The sequence below is a fragment of the Giraffa tippelskirchi genome, chromosome 3 (genome assembly GCF_054371585.1).
Source record: "Giraffa tippelskirchi isolate mGirTip1 chromosome 3, T2T-mGirTip1v1.2.pri, whole genome shotgun sequence".
NCBI lineage: Eukaryota > Metazoa > Chordata > Mammalia > Artiodactyla > Giraffidae > Giraffa > Giraffa tippelskirchi.
In genome coordinates, this window is record NC_137277.1 from 45,172,234 (window position 1) to 45,183,908 (window position 11,675).

The following is an 11,675-nucleotide window of genomic DNA, read 5'->3' on the forward strand; positions in this document are numbered from 1 at the left end:
GCCTTTATAAGTTTTCAGTTTTCCAATTCTAAGTCCAGTTTTTCGTCTCCACTTGGATCTTCCTCTCAGTCTTTGAACTACTCCAGCTGAAAAATCACAGTCCTTTGTCCTTTTAAAATTGCTGTGTTCTCTTTTTCTGTCAAGCTTACTGGAAAAGCTGGAAGAATATCATTACTTTGGTGTCTTTTTTGATTCCTTGCAAGACAGTTAATCCCTTGTAATCTCTGAATTTGGGGAGATTGGACACTGTTGAACACTCCAGCCTTCTTTGACAGCAGTGTCTTCTAGGTTCTCCTCCCTTGACTAATTGTCCTCAGTCACTCTTCCCTCTGTTGTCTCTCAAGTGTGGGTGTTCCTCAGTGTTGTTTTCTTAGTTCTTTTCTCTTCCTGGTCTCCCTTTTTCCTGTCTCATCTCATACTCTTCCATGGCTTTAGTTGCACATAACACACAAATGGTCTCCTCACCTAGATTTCTGGTAGCTTCTCTGTCCTGAATTCCATACCTAAATGTTCTATAGATCTGAATCTCAACACATCAAAAACCAAAATTATTATCTAACTCTTCCCCTCAAACTATTCTTTTCTACATTTCCTATTTTCATTAGTGGTATAATTACTGACTCAAGTGTTCAAGCTGTGGTCTTTAGAGTGATTTGGATTCCTTTCCTCTTCTTCACCCTTCATATCCAGTCAGTCACCAGATGAGGTTGAGTCTGTCTCCACATTTGCCTTTTCCATCTCTACAGTCACTGCTCTCATGAATGCCATTGGACCACTGGCGTGGTCTTTCGCTGCTCTAAACGTCCCTAGTCACTTCCCAATCCATCTTGCTTACTGGTCTCATTTTTTTGGAAACGCAAATCTGATCTTGTAAATCCAGTGACTTTGCATTATCCTCTTTAACAGTGCATTCTAAAGGACGGCACTCTTTTCACGCTTATCTCTGGTTTCAGTCCTAGTCACCAGATGACTTCCTTTGTTCCTGCTCTTGTGTATTCTCTGCTTGGAATTCCCCTTTCCATCTTGTCCCCTTGACAAAGTCCTGTGCATCCTTCTAGATCCAGCTTGCATATCTCCTTTATAAACCCTCATGAGTGCCTTCTTCACTTTGGACTTCCCTGTGGAATGTATGTTCTTTGGTACGTATTACGATACTAATCTCCTTGTGTCTGTTTTGATGACCGCTGTGAGACTGTGAGCTGCTTCAGGGCCTTATTCATATTTATTTCCTCTATAACAGCTATATCAGTGCTTGGCAAATGGTGGGCCCTTGTTAATATTGGTGTTGAATGAGTAACAGGCTAGTTTTTTGTTTTTTTTTAAAAATAATGTCCTATGCCATTTGCCATGGTTATAGTCTTCATGTGGTCTACATTTGCTGATGTGTTTGAGAATGCCAGTTCTTGGGCCTTATTTTATTTTATTTTTTTTTTAATACCAGTCTTATTTTTCGTCTGGTCTATTCTAGCTTTGGACGGGGAGGAAAGGAAAAACGGGCGTTTGTCTCATTGAATTTGGCAGTGTTAATAATAGTTCGTTGGCTATTTTTGAGGGAAGTCTCCTTGGCTACAGAGGAGGGTGGGTTTTCTCCAGGCCTCTGTGTGCTTAGTTGCTCAGTCGTATCTGACTCTTTGCAACCCCATGGACTGTTTCTAGCCAGGCTCCTCCGTCCATGGGGATTCTCCAGGCAAGAATACTGGAGTGGGTTGCCATGCCCTCCTCCACGGGATCTTCCCAACCAAGGGATCGAACCCAGGTCTCCCTCAGTGCAAGCAGATTCTTTACTGTTTGAGCCACCAGGGAAGCCCCCAGGCCTCTACAGTTAAGTATAAGGACCTGATTCCTATGGCCACTAAACGGGAGGCTTTCTGGGTAAAGTAAAAGCCCTGGGTGTGGCACATACCACTCAGTAGTGGTTATCAAGTAGAAGTTCCCAACTGGTGTGCCAGGCACACAGGAATATGACAGGTGGGTCTGAAACATGGATCCCCTGGGGTCATGTATGAGCAGTTTCATCCTTTTACTCCAGAATACTGAATACTTTCTTCTGTACCTTGCTGTGAAAAAGTTGGGAAGTCCTGAGGTAGACACATGGATGGGGCTGAGGCAGGGTTAGAAGTGATATAGAGAATCATAGGCTTAGATGCCTTTCAAGCTAGAAAGTACTATTTTTCATGTCATCCCAAGTGATAGCATAGGTTGGTAATAATTGCAGGTTCAGTCAAAGTTAGGCTTATTGGGAGCAACCCAGCTTCTAAACAGCAGAGAATTGGTTAGATAAAGTATGTAGCATATGAACCTAAAGAAATACTGCTTAACTGTGTACAGTTAAGTTCATGAATTTGACATTACCTGAAATTCATGTATTGACTGCATCACTAATTTTGTATAGATACAAGATTGTAAATGACCAGTGTCTGGAATGAGACTGTATAAGAGGTTGGATTTTTTTTTTTTTCCTCTCATGAAAGCTGCTTACATGTAATATAAAAGTGTCAAGCTTAGAAAAGTTATCAGAAAGAAATGGTTGATATTACTAAAACCAGTAATTTGGGCAGACCAGGGAGAGATGTTTGGGTCACCTTTCTGACTTGTAAAGATAATGTCATGGAGAGTGAACATGGCCTTGTCTAGTGGTTCTAAAGGGTAGTGGGACTGCTGTGGTGATGAGACGCATGAGGACCATATGTGGTTTTTAAGATCCCCTTTAGTTGGGTCTCTAACTCGTTTGGAACTGATATTGGTAGATGACATTGAACTGGAAGTTAAAGACCTGGGTTCTAATCTCAGCTTTGCCACTAGATGGCAGTGACTTTGGGCAGGTCTTTTATTCTTCCCTGACCACATCAATAAGTAGATGAGGTTGGGATAGATTTTTGAGGCCCTTCCCAGCTGTGATATTTTATGGTTTTGTTACTTCATATGGTTCTTACCCTTTTCTTTTCAATGCCCAGGTATTATCCATGCAGCAGAGGAGAAGGATTGGAAAACTGCATACTCATATTTCTATGAGGCTTTCGAGGGTTATGATTCCATCGATAGCCCCAAGGCCATCACATCTCTGAAGTATATGTTGCTGTGCAAAATCATGCTCAACACGTAGGTGCACATTAACTTGGGGGTATGAGCACTCAGGTCCTTCGTCTAAGGTTTTCTGTCGTGGCAGGATAGCTTGGGCAGGGAGATTGGCCAGTTACAGAAGCAGTGGCTGCCTCCTCGTGGGGTGCTTAAGGTGGAGTGGGAGGATCAAAGCTAATCTAGAGCACTCTTCCTTCCTAGTCTTTTAGAACTGGGGAGGCAGATTTGAGAAATATCCTTCCCAGCCCCTCTGAGTGTTCTCCTCACCCTGCAGTCCTGTCCAGAGAGTTGCTGAGCACTGAACAGAGGGCCAGGAAATGGCTTATAGACCAGCACCAGCCACTAGGCCTCCCGGGATGGGGGTGGCTAAAGGAGAGGTGAGGGAAAGGTTTGAAAAAGGGAGACAGCAGTGAGTGTGACAGCTCGATGTTTTATAAAGAATTCTACAGAATTTTTCCACGTTTCTTTTTTGGGAATACATGAGATACTAGGATTCTTTTTTGGATCTTGGGATTAAACAGAGCTTGTGTTTTTAAAAGATCTGTTATACTTGGATTTGATCTATAAAGGCATTTTACCTGTTGGATTTATTACTTTTGGTAGGTTCAGCATAGCTTTTCTTTTTTTTTTTGTCCATGCTGTGAAGCTTGTGGGATATATCCCCAACCAGGAGTTAAACCTGGGACCATAGCAGTGAAATTAGGACTCCAAGTCCTAATTATTGGACTGCCAGAGAAGTCCCACTGTGGGTTTCTTTTTCAAGTTGAGTTTCTCTGCTTTTCAGCAGTGAGCCCAGAGTGGAGAAAGCCTGGCTCCTGTAGTGTGAGGGGCACATGGATTTAGGGGTGGGGGCTGATTACCTCTGTGGGCAGAGTCTTTTCACAGAAGAAGAAATTTGCCTGAACATATACTTAGAAACAGAGTATCCTAGAGCAATTGACCAAGTCTGTCTTTTTTTTCTAGCCCAGAAGATGTCCAGGCTTTGGTGAGCGGGAAGCTTGCACTTCGGTATGCAGGGAGGCAGGTAGGGGATGCCTTGACTGCAATTCTGATCTCTGCTTACTCTGAGGCAGTGTGTGGTCAGTCACGGTGTTCAGTGATACCATGCTCTTCAGGTCGCCATTCTACTTTTCATTCTGCCCTCCCCCCGCTTATGTTCATTAAGCTCCTTTAGTATGATTCCTGTACTGTTAGTTCTGGCCCTGAAAAGTCAGTGTTTGGTGCTCTTGTGAGTGTATCAGGTGGTTTGAAGGACTTCACTCAGAATTGAATTGTAGCATTTATAGGGAGTTAGGTGGCATTTGGCTTTAACCAGAAAGTATATCTCCTATGAGCTTGGGTTGAAAATTTAATGTATGGAATAATATTCTCCAAGACAGTAGAGCCAGGTAAGGTCTGGTGCACATGTCCTTCAGAGAGGTTGGATTGCCTGGTGCAGAAACTAGAATTTGATGGCTCACTTGAGGGCTTCTCACATCCATACCTTCCCACTCATTTTCTGAGTTTGGGTGTGGTCACGAAGAGACCTTTGGTGGTTTGCAGCCCTGGTTGGTAGCCCTATGTGAGATGCCTTTTATGCCTGAGTAGGTAAGAGTGCCCTGTGTAAAGGTGATGTCTCAGATGTGTGCATTATCACTTCTTGGTATTTTGCTTGATCATCACTAGGAAGTAAAGGTAATCTTTCTAGGTTTTGAGTGCAGTTGTCTCTAAACAACAGAAACGTTGGCCATCTCACTGTATCTTTGAGGGAATGTCTACTGCAGACGCTCTCTTCCATCTATACAAATGGCTCTAATTGACTTTTCATCAGAAGAAGTTTCAGATCAGCTCCTCGTTTTGACCAAAAGAATATTGGTTATTACCGTAATGAAAGACTCACTGTCATATCTAGAATTAGAGTTAGGGAGGTGGGCCAAGAGAGGTCAAGTGTCCAGAACACAAGGGCAGGTAACTAGTACTGGTGAAGCCAGACTTTGAGCTTGGGTTATCTGGCTCTGAGTTTCAGGCTATTCTCATTATTTTTCGGTCTGTAGGACAGATGCTGGAAACAGACTCTACTAACGATGAATTTTGCATCATTTTTAAAGTCTGCTGTAGAAGACACTACCTTCCTTATTTAAGTACATAGGCTGGTACCAGAGGAGTTCCTTCTTGTTCTTTGTACCTTGATGACAGCTTTCAAGCAGGAGTCAGGCCCACCTCTCAGATGATGAATGTTGTAGATTTCTTGCTGAGTGCAGACTTACTAGCTTGGTCAGGTGTCTTGTATAACAAGATTAGAGGTTGCCCCTCAACCTTTGATTATACCTTCATCACTCTGGGGTTTTAACAATCAGTGTAACATGTCGAGTTTTGATGCCTCAATCCTAATGAAAGTAAATCTTGGCCTATGTCCTGCACCAAACCCAGCAGAGTGAGTTTTGATAAAGCACAAGGTGTGATCCAGTCTCAGGGCAGGAAGGCATCGGGGGATGTAGGTAGGGGTAGGGAGTCTTGGAGGATGGGGAAAGAAATCACACCTCTCTGGCCATTTTCCCTTTTAGCTTCTCATCTTTGGAGAATGCTTTATCAAGCCTCTCTTTTGGGAAAACTTTGTATTTCCTAATATCTTCACATCACTTCTGCTTTTGGAGGGAAACTGGTTGGCACACAGTGGTATTCCATTCCTCTGGCTTTGCTTCCCAGGCCTCTGGAGAAGAAAAGTCACAGGGCAGGTCCTTCCTTACAGCCAGGAGTTGTGTGGATGTATCACGTTTCTTATGACTTGTGGAGATGTGAGTGTGCGGAATAGATCACTGTCACTATTTTTCTCTTTATTCTTAGACAGAAGCATTAAAATGTGTGGCTCAGGCGAGCAAGAACAGATCACTGGCAGATTTTGAAAAGGTAAGCATGGTATTGGGTTGGTAGGGAACCAGGTGGAGGGGAGGGGCATTTAAGTACTTAAATTTTTTTTTCATCTTTAAATGCTTACAGTTTCACAAGAAGTTGTAAAAGATACTACAGGGTGATCTCATGTCCCATTCACCTAGTTTTCCCCAATAGTTACATCTTAAATATAGTACAGTATCAAAACCAAGAAGTAGAGACTTCCTTGGTGGTCCGGTGTCCAAGAATCCCAGTGCAGGGAGTCCAGGGGGCCCAGGTTCCATCCCTGGTCAGGGAACTAGAACTGTGCCATAACAAAGACGCAGTGCAGCTAAAATAAACAAGTAAACATTAAGAAACCCAAAATTAACAACTCTTCTCTCCACCCCCAAGAAGTAGTTAAGCACTTTTGTACAGTGAAACTTGAGTTGTGAGATCTCATTTATATACAGTACGCTTCAGTTTCAAAAAGTTTTGTCATCCTTCTTGCACTTGATTTTTCACAACAAACCTATTACCTGCATTTTATGCTTGTGGAAGCTGGGATTTAAAGAGAATGCCCGAGTCACATAGCTAACTTGCGTCAGGGTCTGATACAGGCACCATGCGACATGGTCTTAGATGTTCCTTCAGCTCCAGAAATGCCAGGTTTGCCTCTCCTCTGTGCACATCGGTTTTGATGTGTGCATCTGGGCTGAAAGACTCTCCCTTAGGATGAAGTTCTAGGCTTTCTTAGCCTCCCGTGCCTTTCACTCAATGTTTGCGAAGGTTTGGAAAGGGAGAAAAACCTGTCTAAGCAGTAGGGTGAGACTTATACTTTTCTGGGTCTCCTTCCTGTTAATCTGATTATAAAGACCAACTTAAAAACAAACCTAGATCCAGGAAGAAAAATAGAAACTAGACATGTGGTGCTCTGACTGTCCGCAAGGTCCATCGTCTTCCTTGAGAGTTCTTGTCAGTTTCATTTCCTCACTTGGCTTGATCTGCTTGCATCCCTTAACAGTTTATGGCACAGCTGAAATGAGGCGGGATACTGAAGAATATTACTAAAGATAAATAGATCACATACATGAATAAACAAAGAGTCTAGATCATTTTATCCCCAAATTTGGATGGGACATTTCTAGCAGGGATTAAAATAAGGACCATGATCAGATACTTGGGAAACACTAGGGCTAACAAAATTAGAAAGGGACTTAGTTTTCTGGTACCTGCTGCTATATTGCGCTGATATTCCTTATAAAACCCCAAGAGCTAGCTGTGGAATTCAGCATTTCCCATTATGTAACATCAGAATTCCCCTGCTCCCACTGCCTTGGAGGCTGTATTTGTTCTGTGAAACACATATTGAGAACTGCTTGTGCAGTGAATTCGGCTTGTAAGCCGGGCTGCTCGTGGGGCTTGCATGGTTTGAGTGGTCAGTGTGAGGCTTTCAGACAGAAACATGGTGCCTAGGGTAGGCTCCATCTTTCATTTCTTCGTGTTCCTTGTCTTCTGCCTTCACGGCAGTTCCTTCATTTCTCCAAACCCTTCAGACCTCTTCGGTCAAGCATGTGATTACAAGGACCAGCACACTCCTTCGGAAGCTGCAAGTAGCGTGACTTTCAGTCCTTCTCTGTGCCCATCTCTGCTCTCTTGGCAGGCCCTGACAGACTACCGGGTGGAGCTCCGGGACGACCCCATCATCAGCACACACTTGGCCAAGTTGTATGATAACTTACTGGAGCAGAACCTGATCCGAGTCATCGAGCCGTTTTCCCGAGTACAGGTGAGAACGTCCTGGGGACTCCAGGTCTTCTCTGGTGGGGGGGTGGTTTCTGGCTCGGCTTCCTCACTGTCGCCCCCTCCCTTCCCACACCCATCCAGATGGGAACTCGCTACCAGGGGTGTGCCTGGGAGTAGGCAGGTGACCCCCTAAGAGCCTGGGATTTTTATGACAGGGAACGAGAGTTGAGGAGAGGGATGCTGTGGGGTAGAGGCTGGTGGGGTTGCCCCTGCTTGTTTTTGGCGCAGTCTCCTCCCAGCTCTTGCAGGCACCGTGCATGTGGTAAATGCTGTCTCCTCTGGGCATGTGGGACAGGCGTGTGATCATTGTAATGATGCAGGGTAGGCAGATGGACCAGGCACGGCTAAAGAGGATCTGGCCCTGACATTCAGCTGGGATCCAAGATAGAGCACTACCCTCATCCCAATATTAGAGGCGAAAGTAAAACTTTCCATGTTGGTGTCTTTTTACGTTTCCTTTTAGATCGAACACATATCTAGCCTCATCAAACTCTCCAAGGTAAGGAGTCCTGAGCTTGTCTGGAGGGTAGGGATGGAGAAGGGCGTGCATGGAGGGGCTGCCGTTTACACCTACCAGGCCTTACTGCAAAGCTCCCCAACCTGCTGCTCAGTGGGGACTGGGGACCATGGGCTCAGAGTGGAGCTGCAGTGTTTCTGTTTCAAGCCATTTGCTCTAAGACCCTTTTATACAAGACTTTTGTGTCACTGTGCTATCAGTAGATGGCTGATCCCTTTAATCATGTGCTTTGATTTTAGGCTGACGTGGAAAGGAAATTATCGCAGATGATTCTTGACAAGAAATTTCATGGTGAGTAGCAGCCATACAGGCTAGGGGGCTGGTGGAGGTGATGAAGTGGTGAAGAGGCATCATGCTTGTTGATGTTGACGACGATGCTCTTCCGTTGTTTCCCTTGGTGGTGCCCTGGGATTCTTGCCCCCCTCATCCCTGTGATGAGTGCGTATAATAAACACGCACAAATGGAACAGGAAGGTGACTTCTGTTGCCCCTCCTTTCTGGAGAAAGTGAGGCAGCTAGGGAGCGGGCTGCATCTCCAATGCTTGTGTGTCTAATCCTTGCTTTTACCTGGGTTCGCTTGTGTTTCCTGCAGGGATCTTGGACCAGGGGGAGGGTGTCTTGATTATTTTCGATGAACCCCCAGTAGATAAAACGTATGAAGCTGCTCTGGAAACAATTCAGAACATGAGTAAAGTAGTGGATTCCCTCTACAACAAAGCCAAGAAGCTGACATAGGTGAGTGCTGGTGCCGGGTCCCGGCCCGGGCAGCACTGTCTTCTGCCTGCTGAGACTGAACGCCTCCCAGTGGCCTCGCGGGCGGCTTCCCCGATTGACACTGCTCTGTCTTCTCTTGCAGAGTTGGATCTGTAGCGGTCCTTTGGAGAGTGTGTGTGGCGGGAGAGTGAAACCTTTGGGGAAAATGCTAGGAGATTCTTTTTTCTTTCTGTTCTACTTTTCGCTCGGAAAGTTTTTAAATCCTCATTTGGTGCATCTGTATTCCAGCCGATAGGTGTGCCAGTTTTCATGTAATCTTTACTGGCCCGACTTGGGAGTGGGGAAATTGCTTAAAAAAAAAGAAAAAGCAAAAAAAAAGGTTATTCTAAATAAAAGGAAAAAGGCTTACACTACCTAAAGCTGTGCTCTCTGCCTCCCGGGAGAGGGCCGCCAAGCCAGGCGCTCCACCAGCCACCAGGGCTCCTAACCCACCCGCTTGGCGTCACCTTGCCTTCTCTTCCGAATTGGGTGTTTGCCTGACCATCAAAGCAACGACTTTTTATTCTGTTTGTACCGAACCAAAACAAACAACTGTGTATAGACTGCTCTTTTCTTTTTTATTTGAAATGAGGCGTTTCGGTGTTCTGTCCCCTGCCATATGGCCCGTCCGCCCGCCCTTCCCCAACAGTGGCTCCAGCAGACTGGCCGAAGGTCCCGCCGCCGCCACCGCAGCAGCAGCAGCGCCTGCACGGCTCCGCTCCGACCTGGGAAGCAATGGGACGTGGCCAGGAGCTCGTGTCCACCGTGGCCACGCGGGGAGCAGTGTGGGCCCTCAGGGGCCTGCTGTGCATGTGGCTCTTTTTAACACAGTAAACTAGATTAGACGTCAGTGTTTTAATTGCCCCCCTCCTCTGCTCTTTTCTGTCTCTCCATCTTTCCTGCCCCTGCCCGCCCCCCGCCCCAACCAGACGACCATCCCATGTCTCCCTTCCTCCTCTCCCCGCAGGGGAGTCAGGCTGTCTGAAATCCTTCAGCTTCTCTTCCCGTCCCACTGCTCCTCTCCGCTGTCAGATGGATTTATTCCTTTTCTAAACAGTGAACGTTGGAAATGAGACTGTGGGGTGTGGGTTTTTTTTTCCCCCTCTCAATTTTCGTTGTTGGGTTTTTGAGCAACCTCATGTCCCCCTCCCAGGGAGCGTCTTTATTTACCTCTTAGAAATGGGACGGACGGGAGGTAGAGCACTGTTCTCCGCATGCTTTGTCTTACGATGAGATGATATAGCAAGGCTTTAATGCCGTTTGGGCAGGTAAGCTTCTGCGCCTCTGTTGTGCTCAGCTGTATTCTCTTCTTCCTCTCATTTCCTCTCTCCCCTCTTTTTTCCTCTCCCCCTCCTCCTGCCTCCTTCCTTCCTGCTGCCTTCCTTATATCTTTCTTTCCCTTTCTCAGATTATCCTTCCAGGTTTTCGTAATAAATTTATATTTTGTAAAAGGATTTTGTTGTACCAGGTTTTGCATCCTCACTGAATCTGACTGGCTTTTATTTTCCTCTCCAAAATCAGGTTTTTGTTTTCATCATCTTTCCCCATCATGTCCAGTCACTGTTTTGGTTTTGGCACCATCAATATCAAATGTACAAACGGTTCTTGCTAACCAACACCAGGTATATCTGATGTTCAGATGAGTTCCAATAAAAACAATTTTTTTTTTCAAAAAGTGTCCTTTCTTGAGTGCTGGAGGGCTTCTGATCAAGTCCAGACAGGTCAGTGTAGCCCTCAAGACTGGACAGAGCTCTGCTGTCTCAAATTCGCTTCATGGGAGACCTTTAGAGCCAGGGCCAAGTGGAGGCCTTTGGGTGAGAGGGTTGGTCTGTGAGGTCTGAAATGGGCATGGGGGCTCAGTTATCTTTGTTTTTCCAAGGCCTTGTGGTCCAGTGAGGACATGGAGTTTGGGCTGTAATATCCTCTGAGCCTGTTTCTTCACCTGCACAGCAAGGATGGTGCTTCCTCCGTGGGTAATTGCGGTGGGAGGGTTACATGCAGTTAACAGAAGGGTGGGTTCCTGGAGAGTCCTGGCATTCAGTTGTGGTTTAGTTTTAGTTTTTTTGGATCTTGTTCAAAAGTATTGATTTTCATCCTGCTCCTCAGACTCCTGTGGGACTCTGGGGCCACTGGGAGGAAGGGGTGGGCTCTAGCTGCCAACTTCAGTCCGAGCCACTCTCTGTCATGTTTCAATGTGGTGTCTCTGTGTATAGTTTTACTTGAGGAGGAGTTGTGCTTTAATAAAGGGCTTTTAAAATATCCCAGAGGATCCAGGACCAGAGCAGGGGTGGGCAGTCCCAGGAACTCAGAGCCTGTCCTCTGCTCCCTCAGCATGTCTGCTGACTTCTCTAGACCTGTGCTGCCCAGTTTGTGGCTGCAATCCCCATGCAGCCATTGAGCCCTTGAAATGTGGCTTGTTCATACTGTGGTGTCTTGCAAAAGTAAACAAACCAGAATACTTGGAAGAAGGTGAAGAAAGAATGAAAAATTAATTGCTCAACTTCTTTTTTACATATGTTGAAATATTTTGAGCATTTACTAGGTTACATAAAATATAATATGAAAATTCACCTGTTTCTTTCACTTTTTAAATGTGGCTGCTAGAAAATACTGAATGAACTCTGTGGCTTCTGTTTGTGGCTCACATTACTATTACTGTTTTTTGGACAGCGCT

At 45.4% G+C, this 11,675-nt stretch overlaps 1 protein-coding gene across 4 annotated transcripts in view; it reads left to right on the forward strand.

Moving 5' to 3' along the window:
• Positions 1 to 10,676, forward strand: part of PSMD11 (proteasome 26S subunit, non-ATPase 11) — a 28,756-nt gene extending 18,080 nt beyond the window's left edge. For 2 of the 4 annotated variants that reach the window (XM_081579803.1, XM_081579805.1), the window contains 8 exons: positions 2,955 to 3,099; positions 4,042 to 4,102; positions 5,902 to 5,964; positions 7,589 to 7,714; positions 8,195 to 8,230; positions 8,488 to 8,539; positions 8,841 to 8,983; positions 9,105 to 10,676. In XM_081579803.1, coding sequence (XP_081435929.1) covers positions 2,955 to 3,099; positions 4,042 to 4,102; positions 5,902 to 5,964; positions 7,589 to 7,714; positions 8,195 to 8,230; positions 8,488 to 8,539; positions 8,841 to 8,983 — 626 coding nt within the window. In that variant the 3' untranslated portion in view covers positions 9,105 to 10,676. The remainder of the gene's footprint in view (positions 1 to 2,954; positions 3,100 to 4,041; positions 4,103 to 5,901; positions 5,965 to 7,588; positions 7,715 to 8,194; positions 8,231 to 8,487; positions 8,540 to 8,840; positions 8,984 to 9,104) is intronic. The other 2 variants (XM_081579804.1, XM_081579807.1) reach the window with 1 other exon arrangement.
• The last annotated feature ends 999 nt before the right edge of the window (positions 10,677 to 11,675 follow it).